The following is a 23,731-nucleotide window of genomic DNA, read 5'->3' as shown; positions in this document are numbered from 1 at the left end:
TGTGACCGTTGAGCCAAGTATAAATCATTAACCTGAGAAAGAACTGATACATTATCTCCGGTGTGTTCAAAGTTCACAGCATCCCAGTGAACTTTGCTGCTGTGTTTATAGGTAGCAGATACAAGGCAAAACCCTCCTATACAATAGCTAACTAAAATAAAAATAGTTCATAGTCACTCAGTTGCAGTTTTGTAATTAAATCTGATGTTTCTAAAAGGTGGGAGCTGATCTTGTCTTCATTAGTTTCATGAAGCTTTTTCACACTGTTCATTAAGAAAAGCTCCTTTATTAAGCAGATTTTCCAAACTGGGCTACTCCTCCTAGTTCAGCTAGTAAAGGTTCAAGTCTTTGAGCTCACCGGGTACATGTCAACCTGCAGGCCATTGAGGGCCAGATCACTTCTCCAATGGATGCCACTACTTTCATAATGCACACTGGAGCTTAACGTTTGGAGAAACCGATTGGCCTGACAGTACGTAAATTAAATCATGAAAACTGATTAATTGAATTAAAAAATTGTTGGCTCTTGGAAGCACTAGGGATAAAGGTTATGCCTTTTACATATCTATTTACAGATAAATTCCAATTAAAGAAAGAGCGGACAAAACCCACACAGCAGTTTCACCCGATCTGAATCTCCTGAAAGCATTAAACTTGACTAGTTCAACCCCTGTCAGTGCAGCAATAATAACATTGTGTTTCATAGGAGAAAAAGGTTATTCAGGCATCCACTGCAGTGTGGACATAGTTGGAAATGTATTTATTAGCAATAATGTGTTCCTTAAACAAACACGATACTAAGCAAGTTGGAACAGGCCATTGAGAAACTCACAAGCTGTGTCTTTGCTCCAGGTCAGAAACCATACCCCTGCCCAAAATGTGATGCCTTTTTTTCAACCAAGTCCAACTGTGAGCGCCATCTACTGCGTAAACATGGAGTTGCCAATCGTACCCTGAGACGAAATGGTACCATCCCAAAATCCAAGACAGGGGATGAAGGATCACATGAAAGTGGAGGTAAGTACGACGGCTTCCCCCCCGTTTCCCAGCAGAAACAAAAATTACCATCACAAATCACACAACGTCATCTGGTCTAAATGAATCACTGCCTTGCCACTCCTTAAGGATGTGGGTAGGGTGTAATCTGCTGAATTCTCACAGTGTCTTCTTGTGTAGCTGTGCAAAAAGTTGGCGCAAGATCATTCTCATCCAAATGTTGCAACAAAAGACAAACGTTAATCGCTGGAACGGAGGTACCTAATTAAAGCATACTTAAAAAGATCCGGTCAACATTTCATACTGAACTTTTGCATTTGTAATCAGTGTCAGACTATAGAATGTATGACTTTGAAGGTCAGCCCCATCTCACCTGAGCATGCCTCTCTCTGAAACTCCTTAGACAAGTAAGTAGTTCAACAAGCTTGAACTCCGCTTGTCCGGAAAAAAAAGCTGTGATTTCTGCTATCACAATAAATCTTAATAAAATTGGCTGTGAATATCTATAGATGACCTTTGTAATTTGAGAAGACATTGTCAGATCCTGTCTTCTACAATCGTGTGCTGCCCTCTAGTGGGTACCATTATGAGATTTATGCAGTATGTCCAGGGCAAAGGATTATCGCCTGTCAGTCTCTGGTGTGCTATCAGAAATTGTTTGCGTTTGATGAATATAGATAAATCTTTATAGCGGAACTGTAGGTGGTACCTGGTGTAAAGTAGTTGAAGGTGCATTTTTCATTTTTCAGAAACCCAGTTAAGGTAGTTAAGTTGAAATATTCATTACTCTGTGGTAAAATGCTTTCAATTTACATTTTCTTCTCCATATTAGTTACAGATCTTATATAATGGATATGAATGATAGAATGGAATCACTCAAGCACCTGAAACTTTTGAAAAGCTTTCTGTCTTACTTTTGACTGGGCATCACTTGATTGTTCTGTGACACACCAGCCTGAAAAAGGAAGTGTACGTAAAGGTGACTTCTGCAGCTTGTCCCCTTTTGGATAACTCCAAGCTGAGACATATCGTTTGTTGTTTCAGAGAGCTTGTCAGAAACAGAGCTTCCATCAGCTGAAGTGCTGGACCTGACCACTACCGAACCCGCAAAGGAGCCAGCAGAGCACAAACTGGAGACCTGCGAGAACAAGGCCGAGATGACCAAGGACAATACGCAGAAGAAAGAGGAGACCGGGCCTGCCGAGACCGCCCCAGAGGAGACGGAAAACGACGACGATGCCCAAAGCAACAAGAGCCTGGACCTGAATTTCGCCAGCAAGCTCATCGACTTCAAGTTCTCTGAGGGGGACCAGGCAGCGGGGAGCAGCTCCCAGGAGGAGGGCAAACACATCTGCAGGAGCTGCGGGAAGAGTTTCAGGTACGCGGCCACGCTCACGCGGCATGAGAAAGCCCATATCCCGGACAGCCAGGCTGGGAGCAACAGGAAGGTGACCAGGAGGTCCGCGGAAGCAGCCGCGGAGGCAGGCAGAGCAGCCAAGAGCAGCGGGGAACCGGAAAAACAAGACGGGCCCAAGGTGGCGGCGGCGGCGGCGCGCGAGGCCGAGAACAACGGGAGCGGGGCGGAGAGCGTTTCGGAGGAGGAGGAGAAGGCCGCGGGGGAGGGAAAGAGTGACGAGGAGAGCAGCCACAAGGAACCAAAGAGCAGCGAAGGGGGCGGCAACAGCAAGGCCGACAAGCGGAAAAAGATCTGCAACGTGTGCAACAAACGCTTCTGGTCACTGCAGGATCTGACACGGCACATGAGGTCGCACACAGGTAAACGCCTTCACCGAGTTCATTCTGCACGCTCTGTAAAGGAAATGGTGTTGTCGTTATCATTGCTGCCATTAATTGACAACGAAAGATAATATAATCTGTTCCTTTTTAAGCGGAGTCAGCTTGGTTTAGGAAGAAACTAAATGCGACATGAACACCCAGCACAAAGTGGTGCAGGTGCGAATATACCAGTATGATATCTGGGATGTTGGCGCTGTGCATCACTTTAATGCAGACAATAATGTAGAATGCTGATGTTTGTATCAGTTGCTGAAGTGTTGTAGGATATTCATATTCCTGTAGGATAATTCTATGATTTTACAAGGGACTGTATTTAATGGAGAATTCCCTGCATGGCAGCAAACAGAAAAGGCTAAGAGAATTGGGAGGACTTCAAAGTGGCTAAAACTATAACGCCATCCTTTAGGACTAAGAGATGAGCTTTAGTCAAAAGATAAGAGTGCGTCTGTCATTGACTGTCCAGGTTTCAGCATTTCTTAAGCCAACAATGGACTGAGCATTATCAGGTTTTCTGAGATACTGAAGTTAGATGGTTCCTTTATTTTGTCCCACAACAGCAGCCCCTAAAACCGGCCAGTTGCCTGTGAGCTTGCTTGCCGAGAGCTGCATCAGTCCTCCCATCTGATGCTTTAGATTTAATGTGCGGGGATGGAGCTTGCAGTGTGAGAGAGTCGCAGAGCCCGATAACGATGCATCCTCTGAAATGTGCCCCACCTTGCCAGGTGTTCTTCCGAAGGATTTAATAGCAAGGTGGGGAATTTCAAACTATGGAGACGTGAAAAATGGTTATTCTAAACAGGAAGGGGGGGGGGGAGTGAGAATGTGTTTTTCTGTCCTGCTTAACACGGAGCTTTTTTTCCCCCCGTTGATCTCCGTCCCTTAGGCGAGAGACCCTACAAGTGCCAGACGTGCGAGCGCACTTTCACGCTGAAGCACAGCCTGGTGCGGCACCAGCGTATCCACCAGAAGTTCCGGGCGGGCGGGGGCACGGGGGGCGAGGAGGAGGGGGGCGGCAGCGGGGGCCGCTCGGGCAGCGAGAGCGAGTCCACGCAGAGCAGCACCAGCCCCCCCTCGGAGAACGAAAGCGAAGGAGCCAGTGCCAGCCTGGCCCAGGCTACCTCTGCCGCGAAGCCGGACGAGCAAGAAAGGTCAGCGGGACCTTCTGTCGAGCCCTCGGATAACTACATTCAAGGCCGGCTGGAGATTCACACCAAGACCCCTCTGGACAGCATCCTGCCTTCACCTGAACCCCAGCTTGTGAAGGTGGAGTGACCGGGAGGCGTGTTTTGTTACAGCCTTCTTTTTATTATGCAGAGCGCGCTGTGTTACTTCTGTGACAGTGCCATGAATTTGTAATGCAACGGACTGTAATCTTGTTTTTGGAGTGCCTTACTACTTTTGCTAGATCTTTGTATCAAGTTACATATTACAGATAATATAATATTTTTTTTTTCGAGTAGCATTTTTAATGTTTTTTTTTTCCTCCTAAAGAAATGTACTTTAATTAATAGCATTAAAATGTTTTACCATACCTGCTTGGTATGCTTGATTAAAACAGAAAAATGTGTTTGTGTATTTAAATGCAGCTGCTATTATCTGATGATAAAACAATTTCATTGGTCAAAGGCTGCAAAATAAGGCTTGAATACTACCAGCTGTAACTGGAAAAACAGCGTGTTAAACATTATGGGAACAACCGAAAGACCGCCTGTTCCTGTTAACTACGACTCCAGTGTTGTTCAAGTGGGGTTTTAACAACCTTTCTTAACGAGAGGGGGGGATCTGTTTCTTAATAAACCCCCCGAACTCTCCACTTTAAAACAATCCAGCTGTTCTTTTTAAATGTCCTTTTTTATTGATGTCAAGATTTGGTATTCTCTTGTCACTTGAGAAATGTGGGCAATATTTGCCTGATGTATTCTGAACTTCATTACTTCATTAACGACTTTTTTTGTGACAGTTTAAAATTGGTTTGATTAGGAGCTCCAGAACAGGTGGCTTGGGATTTTAATATTGTTCAGCTGTCACCAAGTGCACTTGTCACCTACAGCTCCATTTGGGGAGAGAAAGGTTGGGGTAACATTGAGAGCAGTCTCCGAGTGTCTGTATGAACAGAATCTGTTCAAGACCAGGTGGCTGGAAATAAAATGACCGAGAAGTCTTCCATATCATTCTTCATGTTGTAAAAAGCCTTATCAGAGATTCTGCAAAGTTTTAAGTGGAATCTTTCCTCTTTAATTCTATCTGAATGCATGGAGAAACACTATTTTTTGAGGTTTTTGTATTTGTACTTGAACAATGTATCCTACTGTCCCTTTACATTATCAGCTGTGCAGTTCTCCTGTGCATGTTGCCTTTTGGAATCAAAATATTGACTCTTGCAGAGATGTTATCCAGATGTTGGTCTGGATTTTTTTTTTGTATTTTCTGTTTTATTTTTAAATAAACCTCAAAACCTCAAGGCTCATAAAAAGGAAAACTGTAAGACATATGTCTAAATGTTGGTAAGTTTTGTTTTCGCACCAGCAGAAATGATTCATGCCAGGTTTGGGTTCAAGTGATCTTAAATCTGGTATTTACCAAAAAGACACCCAAGCAATAAACTAAAGCAAAAAAAAACATTTTTTATGGACTAGGGTGCTGTAAATTAACAATTGAGAAAGGGTGCATTTTTAAATGGAACAGGTGGTTATGAAGTTGGTTCTTTAAACGACAGGCGACCTATTAAACAGTAAATAAGTGTTCGGGACAAACTTGGGTGCAAATCTTTTTGTATTGCTGGTAAATTTGGCTTTTCATCAACAAGTGGTAGCATCATACCACTGGAGTGAAGAAATTGGACTTCACACATGATTCAGATGTGCAATGTACAGGTTGCTCAGATGAAAAAGAAGTAACCAGCTTGTTCATCACCTGATTTGTGAGTGTGTATGTAATTTCCACAAAGATACATATAACTTCCTAAAATAATGATAAAGTACTGAGATATTCATGCCTGGTAACCTGAGGAGAAGCCATTAATCAATGTATGCTGCAAAATATATGAAAATAAAGTAGCCGCCCTGTGTCAAATTGGGATTCATGTTAGTAATAATCACTATTGATTTGAAGCTTTATGTAGACCTTTATCTATGTTAGTAGATTTTGTGGTCTCCTCACATTTTTATTATTATTAGACTGAGGAATTATTTTGTTTTCTCAAATATATATATAAATATATACATAAAACTGTGAAATTTATTATGTGTTCAGCTATGGGTGAATTGTAGGCTAGTTTTGCATGTTAACCTATTTTTTTCTTTTATTAATTCATTTATTTTTCCTCTCAGGGCTTTTACAGAATGCATTATTCAATATTTCATTTAATTTTTTTCCTAAGTTCCTAAATTTTCTTCCATTTTTTTAAAATAACTTCAATCACTACATTTAGCACTTGACTGTGAATTCATTTTGACAGATTTGAGAAAGCATAACAGAACTTTCTGGTTTATGACTACCTGAAGGTGGTCGTGTCTTTCCACTGTACTGCGTTTTAACAGTTTCCTCAAAAAGGCTTTTTTATTGAATTTTCTCTAGTCAAGAAGGAATCAGTATGATTGTGTAACCAATGATATTGCCATTATATCACTGTTGAAGTTCAGAATCTGTATTATTGTAAAGGGAACTTGCACTGCTGCTACATCCGTATCAAGACTGGTTTAGACTACAACAGATAACCAAATGCTGTGCGTCGGTACTTTACTTTCCTTTGTATTAAGTTGTACAGTGCTTCAAATTCAGAAATGTAAGCTGTTCTGTATTGAAAACATTTAAGCAATAAAGATATATTAAGGAACGGTGCTTATTTGTTTGTGTGGGCTGTACGTTACTTCATTATTGCATCTAGAAGAAATAAAATGCAACATGATAGTTGTTCCACAAAATACCGTTACCAAAGACCAGAGACAAATCACGATACTTGCCTGCCAACAGTATTAAATCCATCCACTGCAGAACGCACACGTGTACACGGCTACAATTTTATAGATGCCAATTAACCATTAGTAACTGTAACTCCACAGCCTCCCATATCGGATAGCTCTGTACCAAGGCTGTACCTTGACATCCTGTCTGTGAAAATCACCAATAGGAACAGAGAGATAAGATGCACTTTAGGCATCAGAGTGACTTGATGCTAAGAATGTTATGCACAGCACTTCTTGCAAAATGTATAATAATTACAGAATGACAACAAAAACATAGACAAGATATGCGAGGAGACAGTAAATGGAGGTACTGAATACAATTGAAGCAAAGGGGTAAATAACAGAACCAGTTAGGTAAAGGCTCTTCTAAAGAATGTTTTAAGGTTAGATTTGGAAGAGTTAAGGGAAAGATGACTCTCTGATCTCCTTAGGGATAAAGTTCCAGAGCTTTGGGGCATAACAGGAGAAGGCCCTGTCACCCATAGAGTGTAGACTGGTTTGGGGGGACAGTTAGGAGAATTAGAAGAGCAAAAGTTGCGAGGTGGGGATTAGGACGATAGCTCAGACAGGTACTGAGGTGTCAAGCCATGCAGAGCCTTGTAGGTCCTGGATTTTTAAATTCAACAACAAAATCTGACAGGAACCCTGAGTTGGGAGGTGCTTTGGAAGAAACCATGATTCTGTTGATAACTCTTTCAATTATTATAAACAGAAGATGCATTCTCCAAATTAAAAAAAAAAAAACAGTAGTGGACCAGATTGTCAAAATCACACACACCCATTGAGTACAGTGCAGTAGAGTAAAGAGCTGGTCTTTTGTTCCGCAACCAAGATGGAATCTGCCCTATTACTCTTGAACATGAGGTTAAATGAGGAGACCAGTGCTTCTCTCCAGCAATCTCACAAAGGTTTCACTGGGGGGTCCTAGGAGTCAGATGCCTCTATACTTGAAACAAACCCTTTCATGCCTTTTTGCGAAGATGTGAACCCAACACCCACCTTTATAGGAGTGCATAACACACAGTATATACACTCACCTCTGCATAAAAAGTGCATTAGCAATGATACCCCAACCGTGTTCAGCACTCCAGAAGAATGTGATGGAGCCAGTCTCACCCATGGATTAAGATGCTGCCTCCTTGTCCACTCAATTAAGGGGTTCTTCAAAGTACTCCTTCTATATGTAATCTCCTTAATCAAGGTCAGAGATTAACAGGTCTTACTGAGAACAGACTTGGGCAAAGGCCCACTGACTCCCTGCCACAACATATTTGAGATGAGACCAGGCATCTTCTAACTGCTTTATCCAATAGAGTCGCGGGAGAGCTGAAGCCGAACTCGGCAAGCAGGAGATCTGACAGGATCAGGCTAGAAGCGGTGGGTCTGTAGCTAAGGATCTTCACCTGTGGCTGGAAGGTTCGTATCCCATGACCGGCAGAGAAATCCTACAACGTTGGGCCAGAGAGCAATACTTGCTCCAGGGGCGCTGTATAAATGGCTGACCCTGGGCTCTGACCCCAAGCTTCTCTCCCTGTCTGTGCGTCTCATGGAGAGCAAGCTGGGGTATATGAAAAGAAACTCCTAATACCAGAAACTGTATATAGACCAGTAAGGTGCTCTTAGAAGCTGGTAAAGGTGATGTTTTTTTAATTTGATCTATGTAAAATGGACAAAAAAAGCATAAACAAAATTATCAAATTCAAAGGAGATTAATATCTATAACTGATATTATTGTCCCAGAAAAAGATCAGAAGATTGGCCACTGAAAGCCATATGCAAAGAAAAGAACTTAATAGTTTAGATAACATGACATCAGAGATTACTGTTAACAGTCAACTCAGTATTCTGACTACCTAGACTCTGTACTTCAAGACCAACTATTCCACCCCATGTTATTTCGCTATATAGTGAATGGAGTGCATGTGGTATGTGAAGAATTCCATTGCTTTTAGTTCTCCTGGTACTTTTTCTAAAACACACAAAAAAAAACAAACCAAAGTGGAAAAAGTTAATTTAATCTTTACTTTCTGTTCGTAATCAAACCATTGCACACCCACCACAAAATTCAAAAACGCACATTTGTTTTAAATCAGACTGTACAATGTTCAGGAAAATCAATCAGTCCAGTTAATCATTTTCTTCAAGAGTCAGGATTTTATTCCTCTGCAATTTGTTAGAAGAGGGACAACAAATGCATTTCCCAGGCCATGACATTTCCTGCGTTGGCCATTACAATAACAGCACATTAGGTTAAAAAGCAGAAAGCTTCAAATGCCATTAGGTCAATTTAGTGGGGAACTGTAACTACTCAGTGTACCTCACATACAAGAGATGTTGAATATCTGGATATCTTTTAACACAATGAGAATTGTTCAACTACTGCCTCAATCTCCACAACACTGGATATTGCAAGACCAATTTATTAGCCCTAGATTTGGAAGATTGAGCCTGTGAACCTGGGTGATAATTATGACCATTCTCTTTTGCAAAGTCCTGTGAACACACTTCTAAATGCACACAGTTCCAAGTTCTGACCATCTCTAGAATTCCAGTACATTTTCTCCCCCCAAAGGTTGGACATGAACATGCGGTTTAGTGTTCAATTGAAACCAACCAGCATCGTAAGTGGGGAAAAAAATCAATAAGAAAAATATACATTTCGCAAAGAAAAGATGCCGTGTTAATGGTGCTCAAACCAAAATGAGTTTAAATACACAGGTTACGGAACAAGAGACAGGCAGACTTACTATTCCACACCACAATATTCTAAAATTTCATGATTTTTTGGTATTAAATGGCACTTGAAGCTAACTATTTTCTCCATGTCATTTTGTTTTCAGTCTCAAAAAAGACTTTGGGTTAGAGGTCACAGTAAAAGCTAACACACCCCCTGAACAAGCATCGTTTTTGCCTGAACAGTTTCACAATTTCACTACCCTTCTCAGTCTGTACACAGTGCTGTTCGCAATAAAAAAAAAACCAAGTGAAACTAAAAAAGTAGAACCTTTAATATTTCAAGACAAAATTAAGGATTATGAAGCTGCTCCAAAAACTACACTAAAGTGAACAAATGAGTAAAAGGACTTTTTTTTGGCAAGAGAAACAGAAGCCTGATTCCTTTCAAAATCTTCCGATTATAATTATTTTTCAGAAGTCTCGAGTCTTTTCCTTTTACTTCAGTGTACACCACTTGGGAGGGGGGCTATTTGTAGCTTGTGGCTGCTTCAGCAAGAACAATCCACAGTACAGTGAGGCACCTCTCTGCTGAATCTGCAAGGAGGAATCCTCTGAACACACACCAGTGCAAAACAATAAACGCATGAATACAGGGCTCTTGCAGATGCGTCTGCTTACAATCATGAATCTCAGTGGACACCCCTTTTTCCAAAAAGGCAACTGCAAATTTAAAAGATTACCTCCCGCCTCCTCCTCCTCCTCTTCTCACTACAACCGATACTACAAAGTCAGTCTTGTTAGATCTCCAGAAGTACCAATATTTAGGACTTAATAAAGGAAATAAAACTGTAAAAAAAGGGGCATCAATCTAAAGTGTAAAACAACTTTTTTTTTGCGGACTGGAATCTAGCCTTTATGGGCAACTGCAGTCACAGTGTCCAGCTTCCGGAAATATATTTAATGGACATGGATCGTATGGCTTAGTTGCCTCACCGGCGCTCTTTCACACAACGGACAGGACACATGACAGATGGGCATTGTCGTCACGGCGCAGTTACTCGTCTGACCCAGCTGATCTCTTCTGCGCTCTCTTGCGGGGTGACCTTCGTGGGGAGGCTTTGTCTGCAGGAAGGAAAAAAAAATTGGAACAGGTTTAACCGGCAATGGCGCTGAACAACAAACTGATTTGTTTTTTTAAAAAAGAAGGCGGGACATCCTTAAACGTAACATGGCACGGTCTTGTCAGGGGCCACATCATTCATGCCTTATTAAGATGTGTACTCCTCAAACAGCTTGTGTCTCATTTCCTCACAGCTCTACAAAGCAGAGATGTGCGTGCTCAGTGTTGCATGCTTCAGGCATTTATTCCAAGTTGCTGTAGGTGGTCACTGCAGGGTTTAGGTTTCTGGCTCTGCCACCATCATTCACAGTGTTAAAGTAGCTGTTGTTACTAGTGACTACCTAGTGCATGGACAAGTACCAAGTGTCTGATCCCGAGTATCCCTTTTGGTCTCACTGTGTAGTTTATTTAATGTCAAATGCTGAAATTTGAACTTGTCATGCCAAGCATGTAGTAACAAACTGCTGTAAGAAAACTGTCCAAGACTTGTTTAAATATTACTCTCGGCTGGTGTGCAGCTCATTGCACAACAAGAAAAAAAATCAGTAAGCACAGTTAACACACCAAACCTCCACAATGTTAACCACACTCTTGAACATTCAGATTCAGATGAATTAACCATCTCGCATAAATTAAGAATTTTTAAAGGCCCTTTACAAAACATATTACCATTGAATGTCATTAGACTTTACAATTAAGGTCAGCAGCCTGAAAATAATGATCACCTTATACAATCTCAGCTGCTGTGACAGTGCTGCATACAAGCCATTATGAATACCAGCTACAAAACATATGCTTGATTTACTATTTTACAGTGTAAACATACATGCAACACTTTCGAACATATGAACCATTTAAAAACATTGGAGATCCAGTAGGCTTACAGTTATGTCTCTGTATTTATAATTAGGGCTTCTAGGCTTTCGTTTTCATCACTAAACACTGAATAAGCACCACAAAAGGGATATTCAGTCTGTACTGACTTGACCCCTTGCCAATTACCATTTTAAAGGCAGGTCATTCCACATTAAATCAAGCCCAGAACTTTACTTGCTGGTCTGCCTGTGATTTTTTTGTAAATATCGTTACTTTCTGAGCAAGGGCTTTCTTTCTGTGATCAATTGCCTAATAGCTTATAACACAAACTTTCTTTTTGCAATGTGTTGTTTCTTGAATCCTAACTTACATTTAATGCAAGTTTCATTCTGTAGAGCATCATGTGTGAAAGACGTGATTATACAACTAATACAATCAAAGGTTTTATTTGCAATTAGGTATACTCTTGTTACTTAGCAGCTGAACTGAACTGCTGCAGCGGCAACCTGAAATGTGCCCCGAATAACACTAAAGAACAAGAAAGACAAGAATTAAAAGTCAAGCAAGTACTTTCAAAATTAAAAATGGGTCATTTTAAACCAGCTCTACTAGAGTTATTGCTGGATCATGTCCAATTAATCCTAGAAGAATTCACTGGTGCTTTTCCAGCTTCATTTAAATATTTTTTTAAAAGAAAAAACTCCCTTCAAACTTCAAAAGTTCAGCCAAATGAATAAGAACCTTTGACCACAAAAGACACCCTGGGCTCAACACAGATACCATTTTGCGTAGCACCAACTTCGACACTTCATGAACAAGTATTTATTTAAAAAAGACCACCACCAGCGCCTAACTCCTTTTTGGAAAGTTACCCAAAGAAAGGGCAATGCATTATTTATATTTGGCTTAACACTTTAGGTAAATGTTTTTTTCATAAAACAAAATCACCCAAATGTAGATTTTTGATCTGATCAAACCTGATCAGACCAAATATTTGGCCCGATGCTGATGAAATCTACCAGAATCAAGAATTCAGAATCAGAATCTACATTCTGAGGTTCACTGATTTAGTATTTATCAGTGGGCTCTTAAGTACTGAACAAGAAAACAGCAGTCAGAGAACTAACAGGCAGGAACCTGCTCAACTTGGCTAAATTGGAAAATCAATACTGTTTTAGTCATTCGTGTTAATGGACAACCTTGATAAATTAAATTAAAACAAAATCCATACTGCTGCTGCAGTTCACTGCAGATATTAAAGGGAGAGTATGCCTAATTACAAATAAAACCTTTAATTGTATTAGTTGTGTAAACACATTCACAAGACTCACCTGATGTCCTCCAATCAACCCAAAATAAAACCTATAGGAAATCTGGATGAGAGACAAGGATGCAATATGTCGAAAACGGAATAAAGTCTAGACGTGTGTATGGGGTTAAGTTAAATTTAATTAATAAATTGCAATAGAAGCCCATCTAAGACCTTTGTGGCCAGAAAATGGAAGCATCCGTTGCAACTGTTAATGTTTTTGGTTTTTTTAAATTGGAAGAGAACACGTTCTGCCACCTATTTATAAAAATGTGTTCCACTAATAAAAAAAAGTGATTTCACTTCTTCTCTTCAGGCAGGTGGAAGTACTGTACATTGCACCAAGTAAACCATCTGCCAAAGTACTAACTGCTTAACATTTACAACCTAAAAACAGTGAGTGAGTCAGTGTTTACTTCATATTCAATTCAATCTTAGTTTGAAATTTTAGGATTGCAATTGTATTCAAAAGTGTATCAGCTGCTTTTTATAGGAAACTGAAAAAGATGAAAGCCCAATGCCAAAACAAGATGGACACTTAATTCAAGTCAAAGCTTTAAATAAACAAAACCTTTTTTATGGGGGGGATCATGCAATTTTGGAAATTAACCAAAAAAACTTGCATTATGCTAAACACAAAGCACAGAATAAAGCAAAAAACAGACTAAAATATCAGACATGCAAATCAGATTTTGAAACAATGGTGCGATAAATCCAGGCATCGTTGTAAACAGCACACTATAGGGCCAACAAAAAATCCGGTCACTCCAGTGAGGAACGGAGGAGTTAACCGCAAACCTTTGCACAAAATTGTGTTCGCAATGACTTTTAAATACTATAGTACATAGCACCCCTCAGAGAAAGGCTGGAATCTCACCTCGTCTGCTCTGCACTGAAGGCACAAGGAAAGACGAGCAAAGTAAGAAGAGCACAAAGAGGTTAGAATACTGGAAACCAAGAAAATGAGCTTAACATTACACAGAAATATTAAGCATTAAGTAGGACACCGCATTGAAGAAACCCAGATATTAAGGTTTTGTACAGTATAGCTAACATTTTTTGATCCTGATCTACAATGATTGGTAAAGGCAACACAAAATATGCAAGGGGAAAATAAAGATGTTAGGTAGAGAAAAAGTACACAAAGACACAGGATCACAAGAGGTCAGGCTTCTAAGCTTCTAAGTGTCAAGTAAAACCCTTTAGGGGAAGAATCCAACTAACTTGGAGGCTTTTAAAGAGATTCCACATAAAGCACAACAACCATGTGCAGATGCACTTCATATAGAGCGCGTGGAGACTTTCAGTATACTGTTTACATTCATTACAAATTTCTGAATCTGCCTGCGTGGTGGATTCTTTTTCAAGATGTAGCCCATTAGTGATGTGCGGGCTGACTTACACCCGCGGGTCAGGTGGGCTCGGGTTTAAAAAAAAATGATTTGAAATCAGGTCGGGCGCGTGTGGGTTCGTTTCTCATAACCGCAGGTGGGTGCAGGTCAAAAACAACCCGACCCGCGCATCACTATAACCCAGCATTCATACAACAGTGGCAAATTTAGACTCCTGTCTCGCATTCCCTATAGTGGCAGCAAAGGAGTTTTTGCACACCCAATGTGATGGAGACGTATGTGAGAGACAGTTACAAAATTAGTGAAAGTGATGTCTGAAAGACAGCACCCTTAAGACCGCATCTGTGGGTTCTCGGCACAGACAAGAATCAGTGTGATAATTGAATACGATTCAGATTTTGAATCCTCATCTGTACAAACACTACCCTTTGTTCAGAAACAAATTTACTTATGGGTGACCCCACAGGCATAGCTTTCCGACGAAAGCAACAGTCTCTTAAAATCTGCCTTGATTAACTTAATTCCAAATCTGTTAATACCGGGATTACTATTCGATGGCAAAGACAACCGTAGAAACGTTTTTGTAGAACGGTGCAAAAGATAGCAGTCGAACTCACTGATCTGGTTCAGGGTCTCTTGTGGGATCCAGCTCATGTCCACATCATTGTGGCTCGACGTCCCCATTTCCACCTTGGGAGCAGGTCTCCTTCTCTGTAAAAATCAGACGAAAATGACTGAAACCCGAGTTACTAATTTACACTTAAAGTCTAGCATTTCTCACTGCGAGCAGGACGTCTGACAAAATCATCCCACCTTTTCAAGGACATTTTTGGATATTTTGGATATGGTTTTGGATATTTAGCAGACTGGCGATTTTCAATATTAGGTAAGCCAGACTAAAACTGGTCAGTACTGGGTTGGGAGAGCTTTAAAGAAAACTGGACAGCTGTTAGTGGTGTTGGTGGTGGAGTAGGTGGCAGTCTTCCCCCTGGACCAGAAATTCCAAGCCATCGCTCCAGGCTTCAAGACTTCCCTCCTCTTATTGGTAAGATTCTGTTTACCAATAACACCTGGCACTAACCATAAAACACTGGATTTTTAAAAGCTCGTTGGACAGAATTTCTTAATGACTGTACTCTATAGTGAGGCTTTTCGTGTCATACAAATAGCAATACACATGAATAATCCTGGGAACAAGAACTGAAAATACTGCATTACAGAGGAAAACGGGCCAAAAGTTTCAATCAGCAGTTTCCAGATGCTCAGCCTTTACACACATGCTATCCCTGCCCTGGCTGAACTGACCTTGCAAGATAAGAGATCAGTCAGAAGCTATATTCCTCAACAGCATTTCAGCGTTTTTGTTACTTGTATAAAGCACACAAGTGCGGTATTCTTCAGTATAATGGATCAAATTAATTTTTGCAACATTTTATCAACACATTAACTCCAACTGTGTTTACTAAGGGTAACCTTTACTGCACACTTTACAGTGTGGCTGCAATCAAATGTTCAACCTTGCTTCTACGTACCCATGACCGCCCTATTAATACACCGCCGTCACCACATGAGCATTTAAAGACTCAGAGCACGTGATCTATAAAAATACCAAGACCATGGAGATCTCAAGGTCCGCATTTGTGCATTCTTGACTTAATTGGACCAACTACCTTCCTAAAACGGATTACTTCTCAAGCTTCAAGGCTGTAAAAGAGATCATTCAATGGTGACCTGTGAGAGAGTGACTCTCCAGGACCAGGACTGGAAACCCCCATTATGACTGTCCCCAAGACAGTTTAACAAGCTCTGTTTCTGCCTTCAGGGACACTGGGTCCATGCTCCTCAATGACAAGAGCACCCAATAATTCATCAAACTGCTGAAAGAAGTCATACCTCACTCTTTAATGAGCTAGTCACAGAGTTCTTGCTCCTTTGCCATGTATACCATCTTAAAATTGACAAAAATTAAAACTAACTTTCTGTGCTGCCACAAGGCTGCTCAAAGTACATGGAGGTGCAGAAGTTCTGCCAGCTGGGTTTGTCTTGCTTGCTTACCTTTCTAGACTCCAGGAGCTGGTGCAGCCCAACGGCAACAAGCAATCCCAGACCCGACAGAAAGACATACATGAAGATCCTGCAAAGGGGAAATTCACCATGAGGGACTTTCATGCAAGAGACCAAGAAAAACAAACCTGAGCTGATTATTAAAAACAAACCTAAAGCTACTGCATTCATTCATTTTTCCCCCCCATTTCAAATCAGATGGCAAACAAATGATAAGAGAAAAGTTCAAAAGAAAATCATTCATTCCTAGGAGTTTATCTGATGGTCTTCAGATTTTTCTGAACGAACTACACACTTAAGAAATTACACAAATGAAATTCTCAAGCTCTTGAGCCATTTAATTTGGCCAAGAAGTTTTACCCACGACTGCCAATTGAAACAACAGTATAGCTAAAGTCGTTAAAATTAAAGACTTCAGAATGAGCTCACTGTACGTCTCAATTTGAATGTCTCACAAATCCCAAGTCAAAATAATTAAAAAACTAGACCCTTGAAATCTGTGTCAGTAATTTCAACCAAGATTCAAACCGAAAATACTAAACAGCTTTAGAACTTCTTTAAATTTTCTTGTGTTCAGACATTAACAGTGTTTTGTTCCGAGAATCTCTCAGATGTCCAGTTTCAGACTCCTGCTCCAAATGGCATGAACAATTTTGATTAGAGCATTTCCTCACGATGTTAAGTGACCACTTACGTTTCACCATCCAGGCCATCCTCTCTCTCAGTGATGGTAACAGTCTGGTTGAATACCGCATCTTGGAAAACATTGCCCTGACAACAACAACAACAAAAAAACAGCATAAAAATTCCATCTGCAGTGCTAATGCAAAATTAATCACTACAGAACAGGTTGTTCCTGCTGAAAGTCTGCCAACCACAATATGTGGTCATTTTTTCCCCACGAAACAATGTGCCAGGAGACACTCTGGGGTAGACTGGCTGACCCCAGGACAGGAAATTAGTCCTTGGGGGGTTGCCGATATCCAGTGATGGAATGGAATGATCCCAGGATAGAACCGGGTTGTCCCCACCCCCTTATGGGGGCCTTAAGCAACAAGCACAGACACGTTCACACACAAAACTTCCTTTGGATTCTAAATAGTTTAAATCAACAGCTTTTTGCCTTTGCCCCTCCCATACACATTATTAAGGGCATTCAAATTCAGTTCTCTGCAAACCAGTGTTTAAGTCTTTCAAATATTCTTATGCTACCACAGATGGTTCTATAAAGGTGCCTTTTAAGTGCACAAACCTCATCAATATGGATATGATTATGTCCGGGTTATTACTGCAGCTGTGAAGGTTCAATCTAGGCATCCAGAGTACAGACCACTCTGACTGCTGTACTGCTGTAGAGACTGCTACATGAGCTCAATGTGACCACATCAAAAGCACCCAGCCTCATACATTCAGCTCAGAATGAATGACGAAAAGGCAGTTTGGTGTCCAATGTCTATGCCCTACAGAATATATTCCTTGCAGTTCCTCTTATACGAGTGCTGGATTTCTCCAGTGTCGTTTTACAAGGTTTGAACAGACCAACTGACTGAGAGATCTGTGCAGATGTCTCAGTAATGGTGGGGGGGAAAAAAATCCAACCACAGCTCAACGTCAATGGAGCCGGAGCCAGATTTCCCCCATAGAGGAGGAGGAGGGGTAGAAGGTCAGGAGCTGCCACACTCACGCTGTTGTCCTTGTAGTTCAGGTTGATGACCAGGCCGAAGGGGCGCCCCCCCATGGGCTCTGCCGGGATGAAGGAGTACTCGAAGGTGGCCTGGCGCAGGGGCTGCACCACGGTGTTCAGCTGCAGGGCAGTGAAGTTCTGGATGTAGAACTGGTAGTCCTGGGGGTAGCGGAAGGAGGCATCCAGGGACTCGACCACAAAGTCTTCGCTGCCCTTGTTGGTGAAGCCGGCCAGGAATTTCACAATGTTGTTCGCGGGGAAATCTGATTGAAGCAAAAGGCAAATCTGCTTTTTGGTTGTGGCGTGAAAGGCAAACATGGTGTAAGATGTAGGATAAGTCAAGCCAATGCAGCATTTAAAACTCTTGGCCAGCCTGAGCCATACTTTTGCATCTCTAAAGAGATCCCTTCTGCAGTATCTTTTTAAAGATATCTCATGGGCACAACTGTACTGTCTTCCTTGTTACTAGGACAGCTGCTAAACTGGGGAGGCCATCTGATTTAACCTGATAAAGCATCCCCTTCCTTAAACATGCAGATGTCTTGGAGCAGCAGTTTCTTCTGTGAAGCTATGCAACCAGTTTTAACGACTGCCCTGCCCAATTTGCATTTTACTGAATAACCAACAAAATCTGAAACTGAAATACATATATATACACATTTCCTTTTGACGTTAAAGGTATGTTTTGAGAAAAAAAGTGCACAGTTAATGATACTTATTAAATTGTGGTCATTCTGAATAACTGCTCATTCATGACCATATTACGATCATAACATTAATAACCCCAGTAAGGTATCTTGCTTTGCTCAAGTGACTACTGTACAAGCACTAATCACCTCAAGAGCTGGCGATTACACAAATAGGTGTCAGGGTTTAGAACAAATAACTAACGTATGCTTTTGAAGCCCATACCTCAGCACTGTCACAAAACGGCTGGATAAAATCCTAAGATTAATTAGCTACCAGCAACCAAACAGGCCTGAAGGGCAAACCAGCCTCCTCTCCACTTGTAACCTTTAAATGAAGGTATTTTTTTCAATTTCAAAATAACCCCTAATGTTGCAACTTGAACAGACTCCAGCCTCTTCTTGGCTTACTGATAAAGGATGGACTACATAATCCAGGACCAAAACAGCAACCCACTGGCTAGGCATCTGTCCTCTCACAGGGCTTTTTACCCACAAGTCACTCAGGAGATGGAACAGTCGTCATTATTGCGATAACTGTACCTTCTCCTTTGACAAACAGGATGGTGGTATCAGCGTTGGGAGATGCCTTTGCTTCCCCTGAGGTGACATCTTCTTCCTCTTCATCCTTCTCTTCTGTCTGGAAGATGATGGCAGTAAATTTCAGAGAGCAACACTACAGTTGGTTACCACGAAGTGAGGAAAAGGCATACATTTTCGCAACAGAACAGTGCTTCAACCATCTTATTCCCAGTAGGCTTAATTGCCATCTTATTTTCAAGATGAGTCAACCATTTTCCTCATACACTCCACATCTCTGTTATCTCAGCAAAACAGTGTTAATTTCTGCAGTTCACTGAATGTCTAAGTGGAGTACATACAATCATTCTGTAAAGTATCTCACTTCTGGACTTGTCCATGAATATGGTCTGTGACAATCTACTGGAAACCAATCTGGTTCAAGTTTTTCTGGGACTTGAAAACCTTAAAGTTAACACTTAATTTAACGTTGTGTTAACAAATTGTTTCTGCAGGTTTTGGCAGGAATTACAGTTAAGACCCAATAATTTTAGCATGTTTTTATACATTCACTTTAAAAAAAGCAATGATACACTCAGAAGCCAATTCAGTGAAGATATTACAACAATTTATGCCTGATATTTTTTTTTGCTGCAATTGACTCTGAAGCCAATAAAGTTAACAGAAAAGAAAAATAGTAAAAAAAATAGGTTTACTGCACATGAACCGAGTTTTCAATTATAGGATATTTAATAGACATTTGAAAAACAGTTCAAGAGCCTCAGTGAGGTCTCACCACCATGCTGGTGTGGACATTGGGGCAAGACAATGTTATCTCTCCCAGCCCAACAGCAGTGCAATCCTACCAATTCTGTTGTTTCATCATCTTCCACTTCAGCTTCATCATCCTCGTCCTCCGCGATCACATCGTCCACTGCCTCTTCATCTTCTGTTGCATCTTGAGCTGCCACTAAAGGCCCTGCAAATGTTATTCATTAGCAAAAAAAAACTGCTTTAATTGTTCTTGCATAAAATTCCACCATCTCGCCTGTCTTCTCAGACAGAGTCAGGTGATCTCAGAAACACCTTTGTTGAAAAGACAGACATACAGCAATCAGAATAAACTCCACGGCTGGGTCAGGAAGCTGTTCTGTCCTGATTTCACAACTTGAAACTTTGAAAGAAAAAAAAACGGAACTTAACTGATTAAATGCACATGCTCAATAGCATAATATATCACTATTTCGCGAAATTTTCTATTGAGCAACGAAATTAACTAAACATGAAAACGGGGAACATAAATAAAATCTCACTAGAGTATTTATTCAATAGCTATTAAGAGAAAATCAATTTCCAAACTTTTCCCATTTTAAACGAGACACCGACTTTTTCAGTAGATCTTGAAGACCTGCCTGGAAGTTCAATCACCTAGAATACAGAAACCTCTATAATGCACGTACGTTACGTTATTAAACACGTTTTCTGCCCTTGTTAAATAATGCTACAGTAACTTTGTATTTCAAAGTTACAAAAGCTACACAGAGCTTGGCGCTGACTTCCAGGCCTGTTGGCTAAGTTTCCTTCTCAGCGTGGTTTGTGCGAAAACATTAGGATGTTACAAACCACAATCCGTAGATTTCAACACATTTTGTTTTAATGTTTCTAAACTACTTTCGGATTACTGGAGGATGGACTGAATCTTTCAAAATCGTTTCAAAATCGACAACACTGTTCACAACAAAATATTCCAGTACACTAGTTACACACTGCAATTTACAGAAACAGACACTCATTTAAAACAGGTAGACAAAATGAAATCGCCGAGACGGGTAGCATGTTAAGGACACGTCAGCTATACAATGGGTTTGTGCGTAGACCTAACTGTAAATAACGTATATTGACTGCATGCACAACACGTATAAAAAAAAACACAGACATAAGAAATGTCTGCATCGTTTTCACAGTACAGAATATAATTCGACAATTTTGATCCTTTTTAGGCTCCAAAGAAAACGACCACTTTCCCCGTCCTCCCTACAACGTGCTCCGCTTTGATTTTAGTTCCCACTCTTGCAATTTTCCAAATGAACGACCAAGACGTTGTGACTCCTAAATAAACATTCGAACATTAACGTGTTACAATTAAAACATTTTAAATGCAAAAGAGTGCTACGATATATGCCCATGACCCCTCTCTCTGTGTGTGTTAGCTTTCTGGAGGAAAAGCACAAGCAATCAGGACCTACAGACCACCGCGGAGGAGTTAAAACAAAAATCATTTATCATGTATGCCCACAAACAAAAGCACAGGCGGCTCACCTTTGCAGTTGATGAGGATTGTTGCAGGAAAAGCTAGCAACGCGATCAAAAATAATTTGGGCAGAAATTTCATCATGATTGCCGATTCCAGGCCGGTTGTGCGCACTACGCTCCTGCCTCCACCCCCTTGTTTCTTTCACTCAGTAATGGCGCACAGCTCTCATCCGGGTAAGTGAGCCATGGCCTCTGGCGTCACTGCTTTCTGTCAGCCACACCTCTACGCTGGGTCATTGAGCCATTGTGTCACACCGTCCCGAAAACCCTTACACTTACACGGCGCTTTTCTGCACACTCCACTCGACGCGCAATACATTCAATGAGGTCTCTCCTCCACTACCACCTATGTGTTGCCCCCACCTGGATGATACGAAGGCAAAGTGCGCCAGTTCGCTCACCACACATCAGCTATCAGTCCGGAGGAGAACAGAGGGATGAAGTCAATTAATAGTGGGGATTATTAGGAGGCCATGACTGGTAAAGGACAGGGGGAAAATTTGACCATGAAAATGGGGTAACACTCTTTGTTATTTTCTCCTTGTAGCTATACTTGTCTTTCAAAGGCCTTACTAAAAGCCCTTAGATCAGAGTTACCGTATTAAGCTCCTAGTCTGAGTGCTGCCCAGAGAGATGACATCTCAGGGTACTGTCCTTTACCCCAGCTTATTACTAACAGTAATCCTGTGGAGTTTCAGTGATGTTGGTCCTTTGTCTTTTCTCACAAGCCCTGGACTTGCTGATTTTTTTCATATCCAATGTTAGCCGCCTTGACTAACAGCACTTTGTTTTGTGTCACAATACAGCCTTGAGCTGCAGTATTTTACAGAGCCTTTTGTTATGTCTTTTTGAAGGCCAGCCTACCCCATGTTATCACTATAGAAGGCAAGGACTTATTCTTCTTAGACAGCAATACCTAACTTTGATACGACCATTGTTTTCATTTCACGGCAGGGCCTTTTCTCCAACCTCTGCATTCTACTGGACGCAGACTCCCTCAATCTGAGAGGCACGTAAGCAGGGGGAAAAAAAACATGATAAAACACCCATCAAATCCATTCTCTAACTGCTCACTCCACTTCAGGGTCATGGGGAAGCCAGAGCCTATCCCAGCAAACACTGGGCTAAGGCGGGGTACACTCTAGACAGGGTGCCATTGCAGGGCAGACACACAGACACAAACACAGCCACACACACAAACAGCATGGCCGATTTCCCAGAAGTCAGTTAGCCTACCAGTATGTTTTTGGATTGTGGGAGGAAACCAGAGCCCCTGATGGGAATCTGTGCAAAAACATAAAGCTCCACAGAGATGGCACCCCAAGTCTGGAATTGAACCCTGAACCCCACTGCCGCAAGCCAGGAATTTTAACCACCGTAGCATGTATACTGTATATAATTCCTCCATTAAGAACAAATGAAAAAATGTTCTGAGGTGAAAATTGTCTATAGCATTGGCATATAATAATTCTAAGAATGAGGCTGATATAAGTTGAAGTAAATGAGATCTTCGTTCCCCTGATTGGAAAAGATGATGCAGGAGTTTAACCTCAAGCAACGGGTGGAGTGGTGGCACTATGGCTAGGGCTCAGCACCTGTGGCAGGAAGGTTGCTGGTTCAAATCCCGCAGCCAGCAGAGGAATCTAACTCTTTTGGGCCCCTGAGCAAGGCCCTTGCCCCTCAACTACTTCAGGGGTGCTGTATAAATGGCTGATCCTCTGCTCTAACCCCAAGCCTCTCTCAATGAGTCTGTGTGTTTCATTGAGAGCAAGGTGGGGTATGTGAAAAGACAAATTTGTAATGCAAGAAATTGTATATGGCTAATAAATAATGTGATCTTGTCTTATCTAACTCTTTCACTTTCTCATCGCATTTACAACTGGTCCTAGATGAAGGGTGCTTAGTGTCATGTTCCTCTAGCAGTGTTAACCATAATCACAAGACTATTTTACAAAATAGCAGTCCCTTGGCAGCCAACCAGCCCTGAAGGGCAGGGAGATTTTCTCCATGAATTAAGCTTCAGCTAGGAAAGCTGTAATACAAATACATCGTCCTGTGTCAGCAGTTACCACTTTTATCATTGAAACAATAATACTTCCATTGTTCATAAATAGAATAAGTTGAATACTAATAAATAGAATACATTTTTAAAAACAGAATGAAACCTTAATTGCATAGCTTATAATATAATGAATACTGTAATTATAGTTCCAGGCATTTTTTTAACAGTTAAAAACTGTAAAAGCTGTAAAATTCAGAGCCAATGTAAACAAAATAGAGAAAAACTCTTTAAATGTACCATTGGACTTGGCTTTGCCTATAATTTCCTTGAAATAAAGCATTTTTAAATGACGCAGGATTTTGATTAAGGAAGATTTAAACATTCCAAAGGGAAAAGTTAAAAAAATGCCAAAACATTTACTGTGAAGGCTGA

At 41.0% G+C, this 23,731-nt stretch overlaps 2 protein-coding genes across 8 annotated transcripts in view; one reads left to right on the top strand and one right to left on the bottom strand.

Annotated features, from left to right (window-relative positions):
* rreb1a (ras responsive element binding protein 1a) overlaps positions 1-6,633 on the top strand; it is a 73,551-nt gene extending 66,918 nt beyond the window's left edge. For all 6 annotated transcript variants that reach the window (XM_015354591.2, XM_015354594.2, XM_015354593.2 and 3 more), the window contains 3 exons: positions 853-1,017; positions 2,041-2,772; positions 3,677-6,633. In XM_015354591.2, the coding sequence (XP_015210077.2) occupies positions 853-1,017; positions 2,041-2,772; positions 3,677-4,065 (1,286 nt within the window). In that variant the 3' untranslated portion in view covers positions 4,066-6,633. The remainder of the gene's footprint in view (positions 1-852; positions 1,018-2,040; positions 2,773-3,676) is intronic.
* Positions 6,634-8,757: 2,124 nt separating this feature from the next.
* Positions 8,758-21,467, bottom strand: ssr1 (signal sequence receptor, alpha). Of its 2 annotated transcripts, XM_069191038.1 has the most exons (9): positions 21,304-21,467; positions 19,851-19,963; positions 19,009-19,105; positions 17,780-18,042; positions 16,790-16,866; positions 16,087-16,165; positions 14,649-14,742; positions 13,557-13,571; positions 8,758-10,556 (listed from the first exon to the last, which is right to left on the bottom strand). In XM_069191038.1, the coding sequence occupies exons 1-9, from the start codon at positions 21,377-21,379 to the stop codon at positions 10,489-10,491; spliced, it is 882 nt and encodes a 293-aa protein (XP_069047139.1). In that variant the 5' UTR covers positions 21,380-21,467; the 3' UTR covers positions 8,758-10,488. The 2 variants fall into 2 exon arrangements, with proteins under 2 accessions (XP_069047139.1, XP_069047140.1); XM_069191039.1 differs by lacking the exon at positions 13,557-13,571 and having other exon boundaries at positions 21,304-21,465.
* Between the last annotated feature and the right edge of the window lie 2,264 nt (positions 21,468-23,731).

The sequence above is a fragment of the Lepisosteus oculatus genome, chromosome 6 (genome assembly GCF_040954835.1).
Source record: "Lepisosteus oculatus isolate fLepOcu1 chromosome 6, fLepOcu1.hap2, whole genome shotgun sequence".
Taxonomy (NCBI): Eukaryota; Metazoa; Chordata; class Actinopteri; order Semionotiformes; family Lepisosteidae; genus Lepisosteus; species Lepisosteus oculatus.
Note: the sequence above shows the minus strand (reverse complement) of the source record. Positions and strands in the feature narration are given on the sequence as shown.